The sequence below is a fragment of the Lepidochelys kempii genome, chromosome 5 (assembly GCF_965140285.1).
Source record: "Lepidochelys kempii isolate rLepKem1 chromosome 5, rLepKem1.hap1, whole genome shotgun sequence".
Taxonomy (NCBI): Eukaryota; Metazoa; Chordata; order Testudines; family Cheloniidae; genus Lepidochelys; species Lepidochelys kempii.
In genome coordinates, this window is record NC_136384.1 from 134181066 (window position 1) to 134203218 (window position 22153).

Genomic DNA, 22153 nt, shown 5'->3' on the forward strand with positions numbered 1-22153 from the left:
ACTATAAGGTGGATAGAAAGCTGGCTAGGTTGTCGGGCTCAATGGGTAGTGATCAATGGCTCCATGTCTAGTTGGCAGCCGGTATCAAGTGGAGTGCCCCAAGGGTCGGTCTTGGGGCCGGTTTTGTTCAATATCTTCATAAATGATCTGGAGGATGGTGTGGATTGCACCCTTCGCAAGTTTGCAGATGACACTAAACTGGGAGGAGTGGTAGATACGCTGGAGGGCAGGGATAGGATACAGAGGGCCCTAGACAAATTAGAGGATTGGGCCAAAAGCAATCTGATGAGGTTCAACAAGGACAAGTGCAGAGTCTTGCACTTAGGACTGAAGAATCCCATGCACCGCTACAGACTAGGGACCGAATGGCTAGGCAGCAGTTCTGCAGAAAAGGACCAAGGGGTTACAGTGGACGAGAGGCTGGATATGAGTCAACAGTGTGCCCTTGTTGCCAAGAAGGTCAATGGCATTTTGGGCTGTATAAGTAGGGGCATTGCCAGCAGATTGAGGGACGTGATCATTCCCTTCTATTCGACATTGGTGAGTCCTCATCTGGAATACTGTGTCCAGTTTTGGGTCCCGCACTACAAGAAGGATGTGGAAAAATTGGGAAGAGTCCAGCGGAGAGCAACAAAAATGATTAGGGGACTGGAACACATAACTTCTGAGGAGAGGCTGAGGGAACTGGGATTGTTTAGTCTGCGGAAGAGAAGAGTGAGGGGGATTTGATAGCTGCTTTCAACTACCTGAAAGGGAGTTCCAAAGAGGATGGCTCTAGACTGTTCTCAGTGGTAGCAGATGACAGAACAAGGAGTAATGGTCTCAAGATGCAGTGGGGGAGGTTTAGGTTGGATATTAAGAAAAACTTTTTCACTAGGAGAGTGGTGAAACACTGGAATGCGTTACTTAGGGAGGTGGTGGAATCTTCTTCCTCAGAAGTTTTTAAGGTCAGGCTTGACAAAGCCCTGGCTGGGATGATTTAGTTGGGGATTGGTCCTGCTTTGAGCAGGGGGTTGGACTAGATGACCTCCTGAGGTCCCTTCGAACCCTGATATTCTATGATTCGAATCAACACTCTCAACGGATCCCCTTATATGTCGCTGTACTCACTGGGATGGGTTAAGCAGCACTTTCAAGCTCTCGCCCTTATGTGCCCCTGGTCTAAATAGACTGGGCTGAGCAGCACTTTCAGCTGCCCTACCCTTATCATAGAATCATATTTGAGGTTGGGAAGGAATTTTCCTCCAGGGCAGATTGGAAGAGGCCCTGGAGGTTTTTCGCATTCCTCTGTAGCATGGGGCATGGGTCACTTGCTGTAGGATTCTCTGCTCCTTGAAGTCTTTAAACCACGATTTGAGGACTTCAGTAGCTCAGACATAGGTGAGAGGTTTTTCGCAGGAGTGGGTTGGTGAGATTCTGTGGCCTGCGTTGTGCAGGTCAGACTAGATGATCATAATGGTCCCTTCTGACCTTAGTATCTATGATGCAGTGTGTCCCTGTTTTTCTGGTCCCAGAGTTCAGTGCGGTTCTCTGTTCTTCATTCTTTATGCTAATCCCTGTCCCATCTTTCATGCAGATGAGGCTAGGGGAGTTGTCTCTGTTCTTCATTCTGTATGCTAATGGAGATGTCTTAATCTTGTCACGCTTGTCAGGAGGGGTCTGGGTGTGTCTCCCAAGGCCCTTCACTGCTCTCTGCAAGTTTTTTTTCTCTGATGGGTTTTGGTTTAAGCAGAGGCTGTGGAGCTAATGTGGAGAATCCTTTGCTTACTCTATAATGAAGTCACTAGACCATTAGAGCTGAGGAAAAGCCAGCCATGCACTAAATATAAGATTTGTTGCAAACTATTACAGTGGTAAGCGGGTGAGGCGCTTCTTTCAAAAGCGTCAAAATCCAGTTTCTCAGGATGTTTAAATTTGCTGATTGGAAGAATTCCCATACTATTACTTCATCCCCAGTTGAGGACTTGAAGGATTCAAGGGCTATTACATGCTATAGGTTCTGTCTTAATCAGTGGTATGTGTGAGGGGAACACCCTCAGTCTGCATGACTCTTCTGTCTAATTGTAAGAGCTATCAGCTGTGGAAGAGGCCAATGGCTACCTTGGCACAGTCCCTTTTAAACTTTCCTAGTTGAATGAAGTCAGTTAGCTATGATATATAACTTGTGTAAGGCCTGCCCTACACTTAAAAGTTAAGTTGACACAGCTACTGCATTCATGGATGTGAAAGTCGTGTCCCCCCCCCCCCCAAAGCTGTAGCTGTAGTGAGCTAACCCCCAGTGTAGATGTGGCTAGGTTGGAGAAACACTTCCTAGTCCTCAGAGTTGATAGCTGTATTTGACTGCTAGGTTGGGTGGAGTCAAGCTTTGCTCTTTGAAAAGGGGTTATATAGAATGCTTACTCAGCAGGTTGGATGTCTGCCTGGTTGGTGTGTGCTTTGAGAACAGTGGTCGTAAGGTTATGGATGTTTCTTTAGTTGTCCTTCTGCCTCTTTAACATTGCTTGCTTTTTCAAATGTACAAGTTTTCACTTTGTCCCCTAATCTGGTGGTACTGCTGAGCAACTGGTCTGTTTGTCTCATCTCTACTCAAAGATTTAATTTTGTAGCTCTTAGTGAAACTTGAGTTGCTTAATATTTTTGTGATCAAATGGCTTAATAAAAAATTGAGTCATAAATAATTAAACATTATTATAGAATCAGTGGCAACCATAACACAGGTCTAGCATTACTCATAAACCCTCTGCAGGTGAGGAGATTCTTGGCTGGATAGTCCAAAAGACCAGAGGAGTTTACAGTTGCAGAAACTAATTATAGCTTGAATGTCTTAAAGAATTTACTTCTGTTTCTAGTAGCAGAAGTCTGTTGGTATCTGTACTGAATGCATTTTGTGACAGATTACACCAGTACTGACTTGGTAACAGCAGAAAAACTTCTCATTCTGATTATTTTTCTGAGAAACAACCACTTTAAACTTAAGTAAATGTTTCAGAGAAACAGCCAATGAAGAGAGCTGTAGCTCACGAAAGCTTATGCTCAAATAAATTGGTTAATCTCTAAGGTGCCACAAGTACTCCTTTTCTTTTTAAGTAAATGTGTTTCTTTAGGGTGTGATTGAGATTCTTTAGGTTTATCAAAAATAAGTGTATATTTTTAGAAATTGCTGTTTTGGAAGCAACTTGAGTATTGCATAAAACGGTAATAAATTCAGCTGGTCAATAGAAATTCTCTTAATTTATGGCTTAATTTGACCTTCAGTTACAGCCATGCATCCCCATTGACGTCAGTGGAGTTGCACAAGCATGATTGAGGATAATCTGGCCCACAACGTCACAAATGTTCCAAAGAGGATGGATCTAGACTGTTCTCAGTGGTAGCAGACTATCAACAGAATATCAAACCCTGATATTCTATGAAATGAATATGTGCCTTGTTTTTAAACTGATGGACAACTATAGGCTTGTCTACACAGGGGTGTTCTGGAAGATTAATCTGAATTTGAAGGTGTGAATTTAAAGTGGATTAGTTAAATTGCATTAAATAGTTCAGAATTAGTGGCCTTAATTTGTCTTCGGAAGTAAATTCAGCTAAACCAAATTAAGGCCAATTTTATTCTGAATGAGGGTGTTCACATGTATTTAATGCAGATTAACTAATCCACTTCAAATTCGCGCTTCTAGTTAACTTTGATGAACTTCTTCCTAGATTTCCCTGTGTAGACAAGTCCTAAGTTTGAGACCGTTTGGAAGAGCAGATCAAGACTGGTATTGTACTGTAATGACACATCTCTTATAGCTTTTTTCAATTTACCGTCAATTTGCTTCTTATAAACCAGTTGTGGAACACTTCAATTTTATATCTTCTGGCTCAGTCTAGTCAAAAGTATATCAGTGATCTGGTGTAGAAGAGTGTGGTTTGGCCCTGCATCCTATGTGGTTTTGTTAGGTAGGTAGTTTTTTAGGTATCGCCAATATTTTTTTAAACTCCACCTTTTTGAACTCTAGTAGATTATTTTCAATTCAGTATTCTTCAAGTCATTAGCTGAAATCTATTGCTCTTGTTGGTAACCACAGTTAGCACATTGATCTAGGCTTTGCCTACACTTGAACTTCCATTGTTAAAACTTTTGTTGCTCAGGGGTGTGGAAAACCCCCACCCCCACTGAATACAAAAGTTTTAGTGACGGAAAACCGGTGGGTGTGGATAGTGCTTCATCAGCAGGAGCGACTCTCCCTTCAACAAAGCAACCGTCCCTCAGTGGGGGTGGTTTTATTTTGTCACCCAGAGAGCTGTCTCCCAGTGGCAGAGCAACTGCACTGTGCACCTTACAACAGCCGCACCATTTTAGACTTAGCCTTAGTCTTAAGGCCTGGCTACACTTGCAAGTTAGAGTGTATTAAAGCAGTCCCGGGCGCCCTAACGCATGACCCATCCACACTGGCAAGGTGCCTGGACTCTGCAGCTGGAGCGCTCCTGGTAATCCGCCTCCATCAGAAGCATAACACTTGCTGCACCTCGGCTGAAATGTCCCAGTCTGGGTGAACGAGGTGTTGCATTACTGCGCTCTGATCAGCCTCTGGAAACATCCCATAATCCCCTTAAATCAAGTGGCCACTCTTGTCATTGTTTTGTAATCAGCTGTAGGAATGCAGATATGCCCTTTCAAAGCTCCATTTCTGACAGCCGGCTGCTTATCTGCTCTGGGACAAAGCAAACCATTACTGTGGAATGCTGCTGCTGTGAGTGTGAGAGAGGGAGGGGGGTCTGCTGCTGTCTGAACTGACAAGACAGATGTGGACACACTGCAGCGCTTTCCCTGCTGCGCTCTCTGAGGGCTGGGTTAACTCTCAGCACTCTACATCTGCAAGTGTAGCCGTGCCCTTGGTCTCCCAGAGGAAGGGAATAAAATCTATAACACCCTTACGAAAGGGTGTTAAACATGTAAGGGCTAGTGTATGCTGGCAGCACTTTAATGTGCCTTGTCTGGTCGTGGCGCAGCGCTGGGAGAGAGCTCTCCCCATGCTCTAAAAAACCCACCTCAAGAAGGGGCGTAGCTCTCGGCGCTGGGAGTGTGGCTCACAGTGCTGAGGCACTGTTTACACTGGCGCTTTACAGTGCCGCAGCTTGCTGCGCTCAGGGGGTGTTCTTTCACCCCCCCAAGTGAGAAAATTGCAGCGCTGTTAATTGTCAGTGTAGACAAGCCCTAAAGATGAAATAGCATGGTCAAATGAGTGCAACTGAATGTGGTGGCTGAGTTTGAGAGTGACAACGATCAGCCAAGTTCTGATTAGTTCAGCTGCTAATGACAGCTTTTAGTCTTAGCCAGTGAAGTCCCTAAAACTTTATCATACTTGCTTACAGATCACATTTACAGGTTTGTTTGTTGTGGTAACAAATGACACAGACTTAAGGTATGACTAAACTGCCCATGTTACAGCATTGCAACGTGGCCATTGTAGTCATGCTTTATGGCCGGGGGAGAGATCTCCCGGAAATAAAAAATAACCACCCCGAACTAGGGGGGCGATAACGCGCTGTCTATACGAAAACTTTTGTCACTTGGGGGTGTGTTTTTCACACCCCTGAATGACTAAAGTTTTAGTGCCAAAAGTGGCAGTATAGACATAGCTTAGACACTGCCTAAGTTAACATTTCAGAAAGCAAGGTGAATGACCTTCAGCCTCAAGAAGTAGTATAGGAAGAATTCACATCTGAACAGTCATAGTTTTGTAGACTCCATGTAAAGTCTTTTTGGAGTAAACACTGGATAAGACTGGCGTTTTATTATTTAAAGTAAATATAATGCATCTTGCCAGCAAGTCAGTAGTATTGTAGGAAAAATTCAGAGGGGAATAGAGTGCCCTTTATAAACAAAGAAAATCCTGTCCATGGTAAAGCCATGTAGAGGTCGTGGAGTTGTAACAGATCCAAACTCAAGAGCCTGGCTAGTTTTCCAATAGAAATACAACTGATTAGCTAGGAGGCTGATATGAGAGAGCTGCTGATAGGTCCCAGGGCAGCATATCTAATGGGAATATCAGCACAGTCTTCTTCCCAGCTGCTGGAAAAGGAAGAAGATGTGATTCCTCATTTGAGTTTCCTTTGGACAGTGGGTTCTCATTTCTAAGCACTGTGGGGAGAGGCTGATGGGAGAAAGTTAAAATACTGTCAGTGTGTAAAATGTATAATGTAGCGGAAAAAAGATGGAAGAAGCAAAGTCGTTAGGTGCGGGGTAGGGAACTGGAGAGGGAGAAGGATGAACTACATAACAGTGATGCCAGGAAAGATATAAGAAATGTGTAAGAGCAAATATTTGACCAATTTCACCAGTGTTAAGTGACATAACTTGACAGCTTTTTGTAATACCCAAGTTAACAAATCTATCAGATATTGAATAGCAAGCATTTGAGTATATTTCTGCTATTGGGCTCACCTTAGTAAGCTGCATTTTAACATTGAACAATATTGATCATGTAGCAGCTACACAGGGCACAAGTAGTATTGACTTACTTGTATCCTAATATCACAATTTATCTTTTGCTTTGGTTAGTAAGTATAGACTTCTGGGTTAAGTGTCTCATGCACTTTTCAACCTCAGTGTCTGTTTTACTGACCATGCATCAGCTTGTGTTGTATACTTTTGAAAAACAGGTATGGAAATCCTCTAGAAGATAGGTTAGTTTGTGGATGCATGCATGTGACTTTCAGATTGTCTGTTTGAAAGCTGTCACGGTTCTTGTGAACTGTCAAGGGATAAATACAACAAATGTAAAATGCTTCCGGTACACTTCATTTGAGTGTTTATATTTAACATTCTAAGTGCATTAGTATAAAAGCATTTCTTTGATTATGTATTCTGAACAGTCTTTAGTGATCCTTTTGCACATTACTACCAGAATATAGTCCCTTTGGATAGCAGTCGTCTAACTTCAGCAGCAAAACTGGACAACTTGGCCCCCACAGTGGTCTAGCACAGCAGTTCCCAAACTGTGGGTCAGGACCCCAAAGTTTGTTGCAACCCCATTTTAATGGGATTGCCAGAGCTGGAGTTAGACTTGCTGGGGCCCAGGGCCCAAGCCTGAACCCTACCATGCTGGGCCAAAGCCCAAGCCCCACTGCCCAGGGCGGTGGTGTTTAGGTTACAGGTCCCCCAACTGGGGCTTAAGCCCTTGGGCTTTGCCTTTGGCCCCCCATCCTGGGCTTGGGTGGGCTCAGGCTTTGGTCCTTCCTCCTGGGGTCATGTAGTAATTTTTGTTGTCAGAAGGGGATTGCGGTGCTGTGAAGTTTGAGAACCTCTGCTCTAGCAGATCACTTGTGACTACAGTGGTTAAAGACTGTGCAACTGAATTTATAGATAGAGATCATGATTCTGTTGGAAAAAAAACTTTTTTTAAAAAAAAATATCTCTTATCTACTCTGCTTGCCCCATATATTCTGAGCAAGTGCTTTAAGGAAGGGCCACTAGACTTGATACCTCATTTCTTTAATGAGCACTTTGTGTCAAATCTCATCTTCACTTTTCACTGAATTCTAGATCCTTATTTCATATTTGTCAGGGGAGTAATTGTAATGTGACACTGGATTGTAACTCATTTGATTTCGTAGAAAATTCCTTGAACAATATTTCTCCAATCGGGGGCTGGAAGGAAAGCTCTTTGGGAGTTTGACTTTTGTGACATAATGTTCCAAATGTGGGATTGAAATACACTTTATTTTGTATCTGCTGTTCTGTTGAAACAAACACAGTGTTAGCGGGATTTGAAGTGTGAATCTATTTTCCTCTAATAAGAATTATGTGTTTTAGGTGAAGGCGCTGAAAGAGAAGATTGAATCAGAAAAAGGGAAGGATGCATTTCCAGTAGCTGGCCAAAAACTAATTTATGCAGGTAACATCTTCTAAAGTAAAGATTACGTCTGAAACTGACAAACTTTCTGCTTTTCATTGATCTCTTAATCAGTATCACCCTATTCCAAGAATTAGGATTTTGTTTAGCCCTTAAGTACTAAAAACCAAAACAAGCTGTCTCATCAGTAGAGGGAGTTCTTGGTATTTTGGGATCGGCTCTCAGTAGTAGTTTTCCGGGTGCATCACAAACAATCCCGTAGAAACAATAAGTATATACCAATGAGAAAGTGGCCATGGCAGATAGACATTAGGGCTTAAAATCATATTCTTAATACTTGATGCCAGAATCGCTTGGTGAAATCCAATGGCTGTGTAACAACCATCTTCTGACCTCTTGCGTAATGGTCCCTTTTGGCTTTAAAATGTCTGAATCCACTCTCCTCGTAGTTTCATTTCTGAGTTCAGAGGACACTTATCTCAAGGACCAAAATATTCCCACAGATTCCTTCTTCCCCCCCAAAAAGCCTTATTGATATCCTTAACATATGGGAAGCAGCTGTCTTGACCTCTCCCCAACACATCAAGGTGGGATTTCTGGAACTCAGAACAACTGTTCTCCTTCAGAGGCAAAAAAAGTCCTTAAATTGGAGTTAAGGCTGAGTACACATGTCAATAACTTAAGAGAAAAAACACAAGTTTAGCATAAATAAAAAAGGAAATAGAAAATTAAGATTAAACTTGGAAACCCCACATTTGAAACAAGTGGAGAGACAGTTAAGGCAGCTATTCTGGATTCTCTTCACATCTCTGGTCCTGGAGGGTTTAAGTCAGGCAGACCAATAACTAAGTCTGGTCACGACTGTTTTTTGTCTTGTCTCTACCTTCATCTTTTTGCAAGACAGGATGGAAAAAAGGTTAAGCCTGTTTCACATAAAGCCAGTATTTGAGTCTCCTAAGTTTAAATTGGCAAAATTGCAGAGTCACAAGCTTGCCTCATGCAGAAACATTTATGCTGATCAGTTGCTGGCTCTGAAAGTCTAACCAAGTCACAATCATGCAGTAGGGATATAAAGCATGGAGGATATTGAATTTTTTTCCTTTCTCTTAAGCACAATAGGCAAATTTAAATTATTTGATTGAAATTAATGATTGATACACAGAAGTCTTTCTTCTGCTGTTTGAAAAGATGAATTTTGAGAAAGAGTGAACAAAACCTTTTCCTTGAGATGATGATCCTGTTTTCAATATTATGGAGCATATTGACTCTGCTGGTGTTGTGCTGAAAATGTTCTGTCGGAATAGTCAGAACTGGCTTCAAATAACTTGTGCTATAGAAGGACACAGCAGGAAAATTTTATTTGGGAGCTCTGCAGACAGAGCTTAGGGGTAAAACATTCTTCTTTGGCTTATGCATATTCAAGTGTCTGCATAAAGCTATTTTTTAGGTACTTGAAACTGTTTGCACTAGTGGAATATTAAGATGAGCTAACAAACTGTTAAATGACTGCTCGATAACTTTCATATTGAACTTGCTAGGTAAAATCCTTAATGATGATACTGCTCTTAAAGAATACAAAATCGATGAGAAGAACTTTGTGGTGGTTATGGTAACAAAAGTAAGTTGCAATTTTCTCATCAAAATCACATTCATTTTGTAAAGAGTTCTTACTGTGGTTCTCAGTATTACAGAACCACTAAAGTCTATTTAAGTTATCTGAGAGTTATGTTATTCATGAAGAGTGTGTGAGCGCGCGTGAGAGAGATTCAGAGTTGAAACTTCAACTTCAGAGTTGAAACCTTTATCCACTCCACTGTGCGTAAATCCCAATACTAGAATGCAAAAATCTCCAACAAAATTTTGATGGCTCCTGGCTGATACGTGGAGTCTGAATTTTACCGTTCACCCTTTCTTACAATCTCCCCTTGTTTCATTCTGCCTACTTGGATTACATTCTTGTCCTCCTGTTCATGAGTTCATTCACCAAAGAAGGAAGACCAGTATTAAATCCTCAGGTTCAGAACTTCCAAAGTTTCTAGTGGCTGCCTTTCAGAACTCATGACCTGTGGTCCTTTGTGTCAACTTCAACAGTTTAAACCAGGAAAAAAACATGATTTGTGACATGAGCTGTGAATTTTGACAGCTGTGGCAAATTAGTGGGGACCATATATGAGGACTTAATGAATGTAAATAAGTTTTACATGTTTCAAGTGGTGAGTGGTAGGGAAGAGAGAATTGTAGAAACCATCATGTTTGTAATAGAAAACCTGTCACATATTGCTAACTAATTTATATTGAAGACACTGCATGACTTCTATGGACTTCAGTGGTAACTACATAGCTAAAATGCTCTGCAGTATTTTGAAAATGGTGCTCTAGTACCTAGGCATACTGGTAGTGGGTTAAGCTTAATATTAAGGATTCACGTCTAATCTTAACTCTTGGTACCTTACCTTCCAACAAATTAACAGTTAAATGTCAAATTTTTATTTTATCACCTTTTTTCAAATTTGTGTGGTCAGACCTTGCACTCTCTACACTTGTCAAGAATTTGCTGATGATTATCTTAAAGAATTTCCACTACAAACATTTTTGCGTATAGAATATTTATGAAATGTACATCTTATAAAAATGAGTAGGCATTCTTTTAATATATTTGGATTTGAATGTACTTGGTTATGAAGCAAAACGTGAAGCGTCTAACATAGTACTGGATGTTGTAATTATGTATTCAATAAATCAGTTCTGATTGCAAAATTCTGGCCTTTAAAAATGTGTATCTTTAGACACTTAAGATGTTGTAAATTTAGGTTTTTCAATTATTCACCTTCATATTTTTAAGTGTCTTTTATAAAATCCACTAAATGGAGAGTTTGAGTTGGCAAGTTACTATCTGAACCATAACTGGTCCTTGCGGAGCATACTTAGGGCAGGGATGTGCCATCTTAATTCTCTTTCATTGTTTTTGTAGCCCAAAGCAGCAGCTGCTCCAACACCATCACCAGCTACAACGCAGCAATCAAATGCTACCACTACTACTGTTAGTTCTACTACAACGGCTGCTGCAGCCCCTGCACCAGCCTCTCTACCAGTCCCTGCTCCAGCCCCAGCCCCTGCCCCTGCCCCTGCCCCTGCCCCTCCAACACCAGCTGCAGTGGCTTGTGAACCTGCACCTGTAAGTGCCCCTAAAGAAGAGAAACCAGCAGAGAAGCCCATTGAGGCAACAGCTGCTATCAGCCCAACATCAATTGACAGGTATGAATGGGCCACTTGAACACTGTTGAAACCATTCTATGTGAAATTGGCCATTATTCTTTCCTTTAGCTTTCATTTAAATTAAATCTGCCAGGAAAGTGGGACACGGAAGGAAAAGATGGCTAATTATTTTTCTCCATTACAATAGTGTGTATATGGCTGTCTGGCCAGTGTGAAGCTTTGCAGAGTGCACTACCTTTTTTCAGGGAAAGGACGGTCTTACAATTGAATCCCAGCCCTGTGGGTTTGAGAAATCCAGGTTCTATTTCTGGCTTTGTCACAGACATCTTTGATCTTGTGTGTGTCACAGAATTACTGTGACTCTGTTTTCCCATCTAAGCTCAGCATACTTTCCTGTTTCCTGGGGTATTGTGATCCATAGTGAATTAATGTCTGTAAAGCCATTCTGGACTTAAATGAATTGCCCTCCAGAAGCTCAAAACCGTATTTTGAAACATCTTAGTCAGATGCACTAGACATGTTGTTAAGTTCTTACTCTGACCAGAATCTCACATAGTTTCTGGAAAGAATAATTTTATAAGGAATCTATCGTTCTTACCTTTGCTAAACAGATTCCAAAAGATTGACTTATTCTACCAAAGGGTTAATAAATGAGCTGCATCTTACCACTATTGGAAAATATTCATAATAAAAGCAATCCTTGACCCAGCTGCGAAGGTCTATGGGAGTTGGGTGGGTTGTGACAAATTGCATTTGACATTTGCATTCTGGGGAGTTCAGAGCTCTTGTCTAGCTCTTGTTTGCCCTTCCCTATTCATTTTGAAGATGGTAGTTAACAAATACCTCAAACACACAAACGGGTCTGAAGAGAGAGAGTTCTTGGTTATTGAATGACTTCATATATGGACTGATACAAGTGAGTAAAATGCACTTAGTTAAATACACTTCTGGATTGTAAATATTAAAATTCACTCAAGTGATGTTGTGGACTGGTGGGGGAGCAGGTGATTCAAAGATGGCATAGAAACTGTTGGGAAGAAAAGAGGAAGGCCACAAATAAAACTTCAGGTTGAATATAAAATAAGTCTTTTGTGTAAATGCCCACTCTGAATTAGAGGTAGGAAGAGTGTAGTAATGGAAATAGAATCTTCTTTTTAAAATCTTGCTAGATTGTGGAAGGGGGCTTTACCATCAACCCAAATAACTCAAACTGTTTCTTAAATAACTGTCCTCTGGAGTATGGATGTGGATTTCCCTGGCATTGGCTTGTAAAAACAGACCTCCCCTCACTTCCTAGCATTTCTAGCTCTGGTAAATCTTCTCCATGTCAAATGATAGTGTGGTAGTCTTTCCAGAACATTTTTCTTGATATGTAGAAAAATTCACATCCATTTAAACCATGTTTTCTGAATGGTTGCCTTTTTGGAAGTGGATTCAGACAAACTTCGGGAACAAAGGTCTTCATCTGTCACAGGAATTTTAAAGGGAACGGGTAAACTTTGATCAGTTGTCCTTCAAGGGGCAATACTGAGAGATTTTTAAAAGTGCTCTGCCTTGGCCCAACTCGGCTCCCACTGAATTCAATGTCAGTTTTACTGTTGACTTCTGTGGGAGCAGTTAGGCAAACACTGAGCACTTACGAAAATCCCGTTTTTACCCTTACTTTTCTCCCAGCCCTAAAGGCATTGCTTAGGTAAGCAAGTGTCAGCTCTTGAATGGATAAATGGTATTCCAAATGTAGATATTCTTGATGGGAGTCAGCAAGAGTAAGGGTTAAAAACAGTAGCATTTACGTAGAGTACAGAAGTATGTAAATTCTGGCTTCATACCGGGTCTTAAACACCCTTAACTCCTTTAGGAAATAACATAGAGTTACAGATGCTGCTTCTACTTACCAATTATGCGTTCCAAACTCGTATATTTGAGATCTTGTTTTATCTTGCAGTACATCAGGTGATACTTCTCGATCCAACCTTTTTGAGGATGCTACAAGTGCACTAGGTAAGTGTTTATCTAAACTTTAGCTTGCACTTAAACCTTGTTTCATTGCAGCCAAAATAAATGGTGGGTTAACAGATAAGTTGTTTGCCTTCTCTCCTCTACTATACCTTTTATTCTCAAGATTATAATCAAAACACTGTTCCCAAAGAACAGAAGTAAATGTGGTAAAATCAACCTCATGTAAGCATTCTTCTCCTTTAGTACAGAGGTTATTTTAACTTATATACAAAGATGTGTTGTATAAAGATGGGAAAACAAACTTATAACAGCCTTTCTGGTTTTTCCAGATTTCTTTTACTCTTTCCCAGTGATTCAACTTGAATTGGTTTGGATGGAATGCTGAGTTTGGTGTGTGTTTTCTTTTATGTTGTGGCCAGTAAACACAACCAATGTGTGTACATGCCCTCCTCTGACTTGCACCCTCAGCCATTATGTTCACATAATTGAAACAACCATTTCAACTTTGACAGCACTATATAGCATGTGTACCTAGTGAATTTAGGGTCACTAGTTTGAATGCAGTTCTGGTCACAAAGGGTCTCTGGCAGTAATTATCTCTAGAGACAGTGCAGTGACCTGTGAAGTGAGTTGCTGGTCTTCATTTATAGCACATGCAGCGCTTGTTATCCATAACTCATAAGACTCTTCACAAAGGTGAGTGGGCATAAACTCACATTTTTTTAAATGTGGAAACTGACTTAGAAAAGAAATGACTTGCCCAAGAATCACACATCACATTAGCAGAGTTGGATCTAGAACCCAGGTATCCTGACTCAGTCTTGTCTTTAACTTTTGGCCTCTGGGCTGTAGTACATCCCAGAGAGAATTTTATGGAAGGACATTTTAGTTCCACAGTCTGTCCAGTAAAGAGATTACTTTCTATGGAGAGGTCTGTCTCTCTCCACTTGACTAAACCTGCTGCTCCCCTGTCGTGTGCTACAAGGATGGATGGCACATCTGTCAGTCTTTCTCACTGTGTAAGTTAGCTGACTGTTTACTCCTTTTTCACTGAAGCAGTCCAAGTTTCACTGCAGGTTAGAATATCCACAACTGAATATGAATGAGGATGGATTGTTAAAACAAAAAAGTGGATCCTAGAGTACCAGTCACAAGCCTGCTTTAACACTACTTAGGAGTGACTGGAGAAATCAAATTTGAGTGCATGGATTGCTGTTGACTATAGATGCATAAATTGCCAGTATTCAGATTTATTCCTTCATCTTAACCTGTGCGGACTCCCACAGTATTCGTGCCAGCAAGTTAAAGTAGTATGGGCTGGATGAATGGACTATAAGGTGGATAGTAAGCTGGCTAGATTGTCGGGCTCAATGGGTAGTGATTAATGGCTCCACTTGATACGAGCTGCCAACTAGACATGGAGTGCTCCAAGGGTCGGTCCTGGGGCCAGTTTTGTTCAATATCTCCATAAATGATCTGGAGGATGGTGTGGATTGCACCCTCAGCAAGTTTGTGGATGACACTAAACTGGGAGGAGAGGCAGATACGCTGGAGGGTAGGGATAGGATACAGAGGGACCTAGACAAATTGGAGGATTGGGCCAAAAGAAATCTGATGAAGTTCAACAAGGACAAGTGCAGAGTCCTGCACTTAGGACGGAAGAATCCCATGCACCTCTACAGACTAGGGACCGAATGGCTCGGCAGCAGTTCTGCGGAAAAGGACCTAGGGGTTACAGTGGAAGAGAAGCTGGATACGAGTCAACAGTGTGCCCTTGTTGCCAAGAAGGCCGATGGCATTTTGGGCTGTATAAGTAGGGGCATTGCCAGCAGATGGAGGGACGTGATCGTTCCCCTCTATTCGACATTGGTGAGGCCTCATCTGGAGTACTGTCCAGTTTTGGGGCCCTACACTACAAGAAGGATGTGGAAAAATTGGAAAGAGTCCATTGGAGGGCAACAAAAATGATTAGGGGACTGGAACACGTGACTTCTGAGGAGAGGCTGAGAGAACTGGGATTGTTTAGTCTGCGGAAGAGAAGAATGAGGGGGGATTTGACAGCTGCATTCAACTACCTGAAAGGGGGTTCCAAAGAGGATGGCTGTAGACTGTTCTCAGTGGTAGCAGAAGACAGAACAAGGAGTAATGGTCTCAAGTTGCAGTGGGGGAGATTTAGGTTGGATATTAAGAAAAACTTTTTCACTAGGAGAGTGGTGAAACACTGGAATGCGTTACCTAGGGAGGTGGTGGAATCTCCTTCCTTAGAAGTTTTTAAGGTCAGGCTTGACAAAGCCCTGGCTGGGATGATTTAATTGGGGATAGGTCCTGCTTTGAGCAGGGGGTTGGACTAGATCATAGAATCATAGACTATCAGGGTTGGAAGAGACCTCAGGAGGTCATCTAGTCCACCCCCCTGCTCAAAGCAGGACCAATCCCCAAAATTGCCCCAAATCCCTAAATGGCCCCTTCAAGGATTGAACTCACAACCCTGGGTTTAGCAGGCCAATGCTCAAACCACTGAGCTATCCCTCCCGCCCTCCTGAGGTCCCTTCCAACCCTGATATTCTATGATTCTATGACTGCAGTAGCTAGAATAAATTGACCGTTATCTCTTTCAGATTTCCTTTAGTTTTCCCCATTCATGTATTGGTCTAGTTCACACCTGGATAACATGGGTGGTCACAAAATGCACTTGAAAAAAGTGACCAGTTTAATGTGGTTAGGGACCAGAAGTGATGGTGTTCTTCACTTGCGCTATGGCGTGTTTTTGCCAGTCTTAGTTTGTGATTTGTAGTATGAGTAAATGATTGATGTGTCAGTAGAAAGAATTGCTGATCTTGTAGATTAAGATCACCTCACCTAAGATAATTGTACTTGCACTGGTTTTCTGACACTGTTTCTCAAAACACAAATCAGTTACTTTACAAGTTTGTATTTTAAGAAGTTTCTTTCTGGAAACTTGGAAGGCCAAGGAGAGACCATGGTTAATCCCTTATTGCAGATGCACACACAACCACAATAACTTGAGCATGCACTTCTTTAAACCTGGGCCAAAGTTATTGACCCTGTATTGACCATTTTAGTCAAGTGGTAGTCACTCAGAATTAAACTGATTTTTGTTTAATAGTGAATTGACATTACTAATGCCCTGGGGAGTCCAACTCTGTACGTGGTTTACCAGGTTATTTTGGATAAACCAGTGGTTCTTATGTATGTTATCTCCACTTACCCCCTAAATTCATTGTAGATAATAGAGTATGTCTACACAACAGTGTAAGCCTAGGGTTGGTGGGATTCCAGTCAGCTGATGCATGTCAGGGAATCGTGGAATTGAACATCTACTTTGCATTTTAACAGGTTGAGTTTTCTGACCCATGCTCAAACCTGGGGCTCTGGCATCCACACTGCTGTGCACAAATCTGAGTCAGAGAAAAACCCTATCCCAAAGTCCCTAGTGCGCCCCACCTCCAATTGTCGACACTCTAGCCCTAGGAACACGATGCACTGCAGGTAAACTACTGCCCACCTTGTTTCCTAACTCTGGCAGTGCTGTTGATGTCACTCCAGTGCCCACGAGGGGCCTGTGAGTACATAATCTGCATAATTAGCTCCTTTGGTGACTGTTGCAGTAGAATGCCTTCAGTTTGAGAAGGTTGATGCTGAACTACCATCTAATCTAAGAATTGGGCTCTCCAGCTCTAGACTGAGGATAATTAGGACATCAGTCTCCAGGGCTGTCAAACAATTAGCATGAAACTTTGCAATTCTTAATTTTTAAAATGGGATGTTCAATGAAGGTGTTCTTGGTTGGCTTTTATTTTTGTCTGTTTTTAAGTTAGATATTTAATATAGGGTTTAGAGGAAAAACACAGGCAGCCCAGCCTGCTGGCTCCCGGCTACCTGGATGTTGGGGGTCATCCCTCCCCCAGCTATGCTGAGCCGGGAGCTCTGCTGCTCTCGTCCCTGCATGGCAGCTGCTTGGTCCCACTCTGCTCGCTGTCCTGCTCCCAGGCCGCCCCTGCCTTCCTTGGGGCTGCATGTGCAGCGGCATCCAGGTTGTGTGGTTGGTGAGGGAGGTGAGTGGGAGCCAGCTCTAAAACATGAGATTCTTTTCCATTGTTACTTAGTACTCTTAGAGTACTATTAACAAATTTAGAATATGGATAAATAACAAGAAAACAAAACTGTTAGTTGCTGTAATTGCAATTGTGAATTGTTTTAGCAACCTTGCTTAAGTGACCGGACTGTGTCACTGGTACCTAGAACAGTGATGCACAGTCCCATTGAGTCAGTTAGTACTGATCAGCTCTGCCATACTTAACCGCTCACCACACCATGAAGGTTGTCAGGTTACATTTCAAGGTAGAATCAGCCCTTTACTTGACTTGTGTAACATGCTCTTCTTAAAGAAAGGAAGCAAAGCATTTAGAGTAAAATGACTGATTTTTGCATTTAATAGTAATGTCTCTGAATGTACTTTCGAGGCTCTTACACTGAATTTTTTCCCTTTAAAAAATTCTTAGGTATGCTACATATGATGAGGCAGGGCACATGTGCACCTTTTCCCCTTTACCTTAGTGTTGGGACCTCTGGAGGCAACAGCCTAGTGTAGAAAGCCCTGCCTTGGAGGGCTGTACACCAAGCTGCTGCCTATGTTTTCTGTGATACCCCAGGAGCTCAATCAGTTTTTAATGAAGAGAAGATTAATGGATAACTTGATCAGTCTGTATGTACATACATGGGAAACAGACATTTGATAAAGGGCACTAATCTTATCTCTGCTCTCTAATCTCTCAGACACAGAAAACAAGATCCAATGGCTGGAAGTTTGAAGCTAGGCAAACTCAGACTAGAAATGAAGTGTCCTATTTTAATAGGATAATTAACCATGGAACAATTTACCAAGACTTTTGGTGGTTTTTCCATCTCTGTGATTTTTAAATCAAGATTAGATATTTTTCTAAAAGATATTCTAGTTCATCCAAGAATAAATTTAGAGAAGTCCTGTAGCCCATATCATACAGGAGGACAGATAAGATCAGAATGCCTTGTGGACTTAGAATCTATTAAGTTAGGAGGGTGTCAGTTGATAGGGCTATAATATCTAACACTCAAAATTTTGTTGGACCCAATTCACTATCCACTGACTGTTTGGGGAGGGGGGCGGGAGGGACAAAAAACAAGTTGCATCACTAAACAGCACTTCAAGCCTTCTGTTACTTTTCAGAACTTCCCTTCTCTGCCATCCTGGGTTGATCCATCCAATGCATTACTGTGCTGTCCAGGCAGCCTTCACTGTCTCTCCTTACCATGTTACCAACTGTCAGTTGGTCTATACTTACCATTGGTGACCATTCCAGCTGTTGTGTTAAGCCATTATTTGGTTTTTCAAAGCAATCTGGCACAGATTTTGTTTTATTGGGATTAATTTCCGGTGTTAAACTGCAGGAAGCTTTTTAAATTAGGCCAGGAACTGAATATTAGATAGCTGTGAAGATGCCCTTGACCTTAGTGAAGAGTGAGGAAGAGGAATTATTAGTACAAGGAGTGTCACCAACACACTGAATCTTCCATAGAAGCCTGTATTGTGCTCTGTCCCCAGGAACTCTGCCATCCTGTTGACTGCTTAATACAAAACTTGAACATACTGAAAAATGAAATCAGCAGAATTTGGCAAGTTTAGTGTGACTTTCCTTCACTTCCTCTTGAGTGAATGTCTCAGTTTTGGTATTTCTCAAAATCTGCTTGCACCCTTTTACTGCATTTAAAACTGTTATTTTTGCCCCTCTAGTGACAGGTCAGTCTTATGAGAATATGGTGACTGAGATCATGTCAATGGGCTATGAGCGAGAGCAAGTAATTGCAGCACTGAGAGCCAGCTTCAACAATCCTGACAGAGCAGTGGAATACCTTCTAATGGTGAGCTGTTTTTTCATCTTTTCACTTTCTCCCCATCTTTTGAGAAGAATTTAATCTTTGAATGATTTGATAACCTAAAAGAGATAAGATGAGTAAAAGTCCACAAAGGAACAGCAGCTTTAAGTAGAGGGGCTGGCAGGTTGAGAAATGGATTTTCAAGAGCCTACTGCCTTAAGGGCGATACCTGCGTCTAAATTTTGTGATTGCCATATTTTGTACTCATTTATTTGGCTGCGTATGCTAGGTGTGTCTAAAAATTGTGATGCTGATGTGGTGTGGTTAATTAGCTATAACCTGTCTCAATTGGATACTGCCTGTATCAATTAACTAAAAATGGTTCTCTTATTGTGACCAATTGAGGATAATAGTCACTGTTTTTTTGTATTGGCAGTTATAGTATCACAAAACAGACTAAGCCCTTAAAGCTGTTGGTTCATCCTTGGTATGAATCATGCTATAGAGCCTAGGGAGCATATCCTGTATGTATTATAATAACTTAGGGTCTGGACTTCAGTGTTTTTCTTTAAATAGTAGTTAAACTTGGAGAGGAGTTGATTGATCAATCTGCTGAAGAAGATACAACCTATCTGTGGTAAGACTGGCTTTAAAAATGCAGTGCACTTCTATTTGCTTGATTGGAAATGGAAAATGGCTACAAGTCCAAGTGAATCTTGTTATGTTACTTCATGTTAAAATCTTCTTCATTCCATTTTTGTATTGGGTTACATTCAGTTCTGTTTCTCAGCCTGATAGGTTACAAGCAGCTCTGGAAACTAAGAAAAATATGAAAATGGGTATGGAAGCTCAGTGGGACAGATGGTTATTTAATGCATATTTCCAGTGTCTCTAGCTTTGGCTACATTTGAGTTCATTTGAAACTGTCACATCCCAGAAATCAGTTTCCCTTTGCTATTCCCCGTTCATGCTTAATGAACTTAATTTCTGGCTTATTTTGAAGCTGAGAGATACAGATTGTGTGTGAACAGGTCTTCCTATAGACTGAGGAAGGAAAAAAACTCGAACTTTCTAGGAAGCTTTCAAATTGGTAACAGTTTTTCGTAGGCATCGTTCATATGTAAATCCTTCACGTTACTACTTACAGTTTTAAGCCAGTGCTGCACTTGTTACTTATGACTCATTTTCAACATAAATTGTGTATAACTGACTTCAAGCTTTCAACTGTGAGGACTAAACATTGCACTACATAACAGATGTAAAGAGATCTCAGTCCTCCCCATTAATGTTCTAGGTTTCACAGTGTTGGTCTATAATAGAGAAATTTCTTTACATAGCTGTTTAGTAAGCCAGCAGTAAGAGAATTTTTTTTAATGATGTAAACTTCCGCATAGTTCCTGTATGTCTGGGATTGGGACTTGATGAGAGAGAGCTGGCTAATCATAGAAATGTAGGGCTGGAAGGGACCTATAGGCATCGTCCTCTCCAGGGTTTCTCGACCTTTTTGATACCAGGGACCAGCTTGCTGCCTTCATAAACTGTGTCAGGGAAATTTCAGGGACTGGCAAGGAGGTTGCCATGTTTGAGTCATTGAGAAACAACTAGTTCAATCCCCCTCACCCTGTGCCACCACTGAGGTGGAACCAACTAACTGTACCTAGACAGGTGTCTGACTAGACTGTTCTTCAAAACCTCAAGTGATGGGGATTGCACAACCTTCCTTGGTAACCTATTCCAATGCTTAATTAGCCTTATAGTTAGAAATTTTTCCCAGTTTCCAACCTAAATCTGTCTAGAGGCAGAATTAAGCCGATTACTTGTTTGTCCTGCCTTTAGTGGATATGGAGAACAATTGATCACTATTGACTTATCAGGTCCCTCCTAAGTTGTCTTTTCTCAAGACTAAACATGCCCAGTTTTGTAATGTTTCCTTGTAGATCAGGTTTTCTAAACCTTTTACAATTTTTGTTGCTCTCCTCTGGGTTCACTCCAATTTATCCACATTGTTCTTAAACTGTGGCACCCAAAACAGGACAGCTACTTCCTGTGTTTCACATACAATGCTCCTGTTAATACTCCCCAAAATATTAGCCTTTTTTACAGCTACATCATATTGACTTATTAAATTTGTGATCGACTGTAACCCCAAATCCGTTTCTGCAGTACTACCACCTATCCATTTATTCCTTATTTTGTATGTGTGCATTTGATTTTTTTTCCTTCCTAAGTGTAGTACTTTGCACTTGTCTTTATTGAATTTCATCTTGTTGATTTCAGACCAATCCTTCAATTTGTCAAGGTAATTTTGAATTTTAGTCCTGTCCTCCAAAGTGCTTGCAACTCCTCCCAGCTTGGTGTCATCCGCCAACTTTATTAGCACACTTTCCACTCCTTTGTCTGAGTCATTAATGAAAATGTTGAATAATACCAGACCCAGGACAGAACCCTGTTGGGACTCCACTAGATCCCAGTTTGATGCCAAACCATTGCTAATTATTCTTTTGATTAGTTTTTCAACCAGTTGTGAACCCATCATTAGGTAATTTAAATCTAAATCACATTTCCCTAGATTGCTTATGAGAATATTTGTCAAAAGCCTTACTAAAATCAAAATGTCAAGTCTCTTCCCCTCCTGCCCAAAACAGGAGACCAGTAAGCCTGTCAAAGAAGGAAATTAGGGTTGGTTTGGCATGATTTGTTCTTGATAAATTCATGTTGGCTATTACTACTTATCCTCTAGATGCTTACATATTGTTTAATAATTTTGTTCCAGTATTTTTCTAGGTATTAAAGTTAGGCTGATGGACCTATAATTCCCAAGGTCCTATGTTCTCTTTTTAAAGATAGAGGTACTGTATTTTCCCTTCCCTCTTGTACCACATCCGTCTTCCATGAGTTCTCAAAGATAATTGCCAATGGTTCCAAGATTGCTTCGGCTAGTTCCTTAAATACACTAGCATGAATTTCGTTAGGCCCTGCTGCCTTGAATACATCTAACTTACTTGAATGTTCTTTAACATGTTCTTTCCCTATTCTGGCTTGTGTTCCTTCTTCCTTGTTGTAAATATTAACTGTGGTAACAGTTAACCGTTCTGGTCACAATTAACCATTTTAGTGAAGACTGAAGCAAAATAGGCATTAAACACGTTGGCCTTCTTGGTGTCATCCGTTGTTAGCTCTCCTTCCCTGCTAAGTAGTGGACCTACACTTTACATTAGAAGCAAGAGAGAGGATTTATAGAACCTCTTCTTATAGCCTTTCTA

At 41.2% G+C, this 22153-nt stretch overlaps 1 protein-coding gene across 2 annotated transcripts in view; it reads left to right on the plus strand.

The window, feature by feature from the left end:
* RAD23B (RAD23 nucleotide excision repair protein B) overlaps positions 1-22153 on the plus strand; it is a 54650-nt gene that overhangs the window by 18385 nt on the left and 14112 nt on the right. For both annotated transcript variants that reach the window (XM_073346003.2, XM_073346004.2), the window contains exons 2-6: positions 7802-7883; positions 9380-9459; positions 10813-11096; positions 13003-13058; positions 18808-18935. In XM_073346003.2, coding sequence (XP_073202104.2) covers positions 7802-7883; positions 9380-9459; positions 10813-11096; positions 13003-13058; positions 18808-18935 — 630 coding nt within the window. The remainder of the gene's footprint in view (positions 1-7801; positions 7884-9379; positions 9460-10812; positions 11097-13002; positions 13059-18807; positions 18936-22153) is intronic.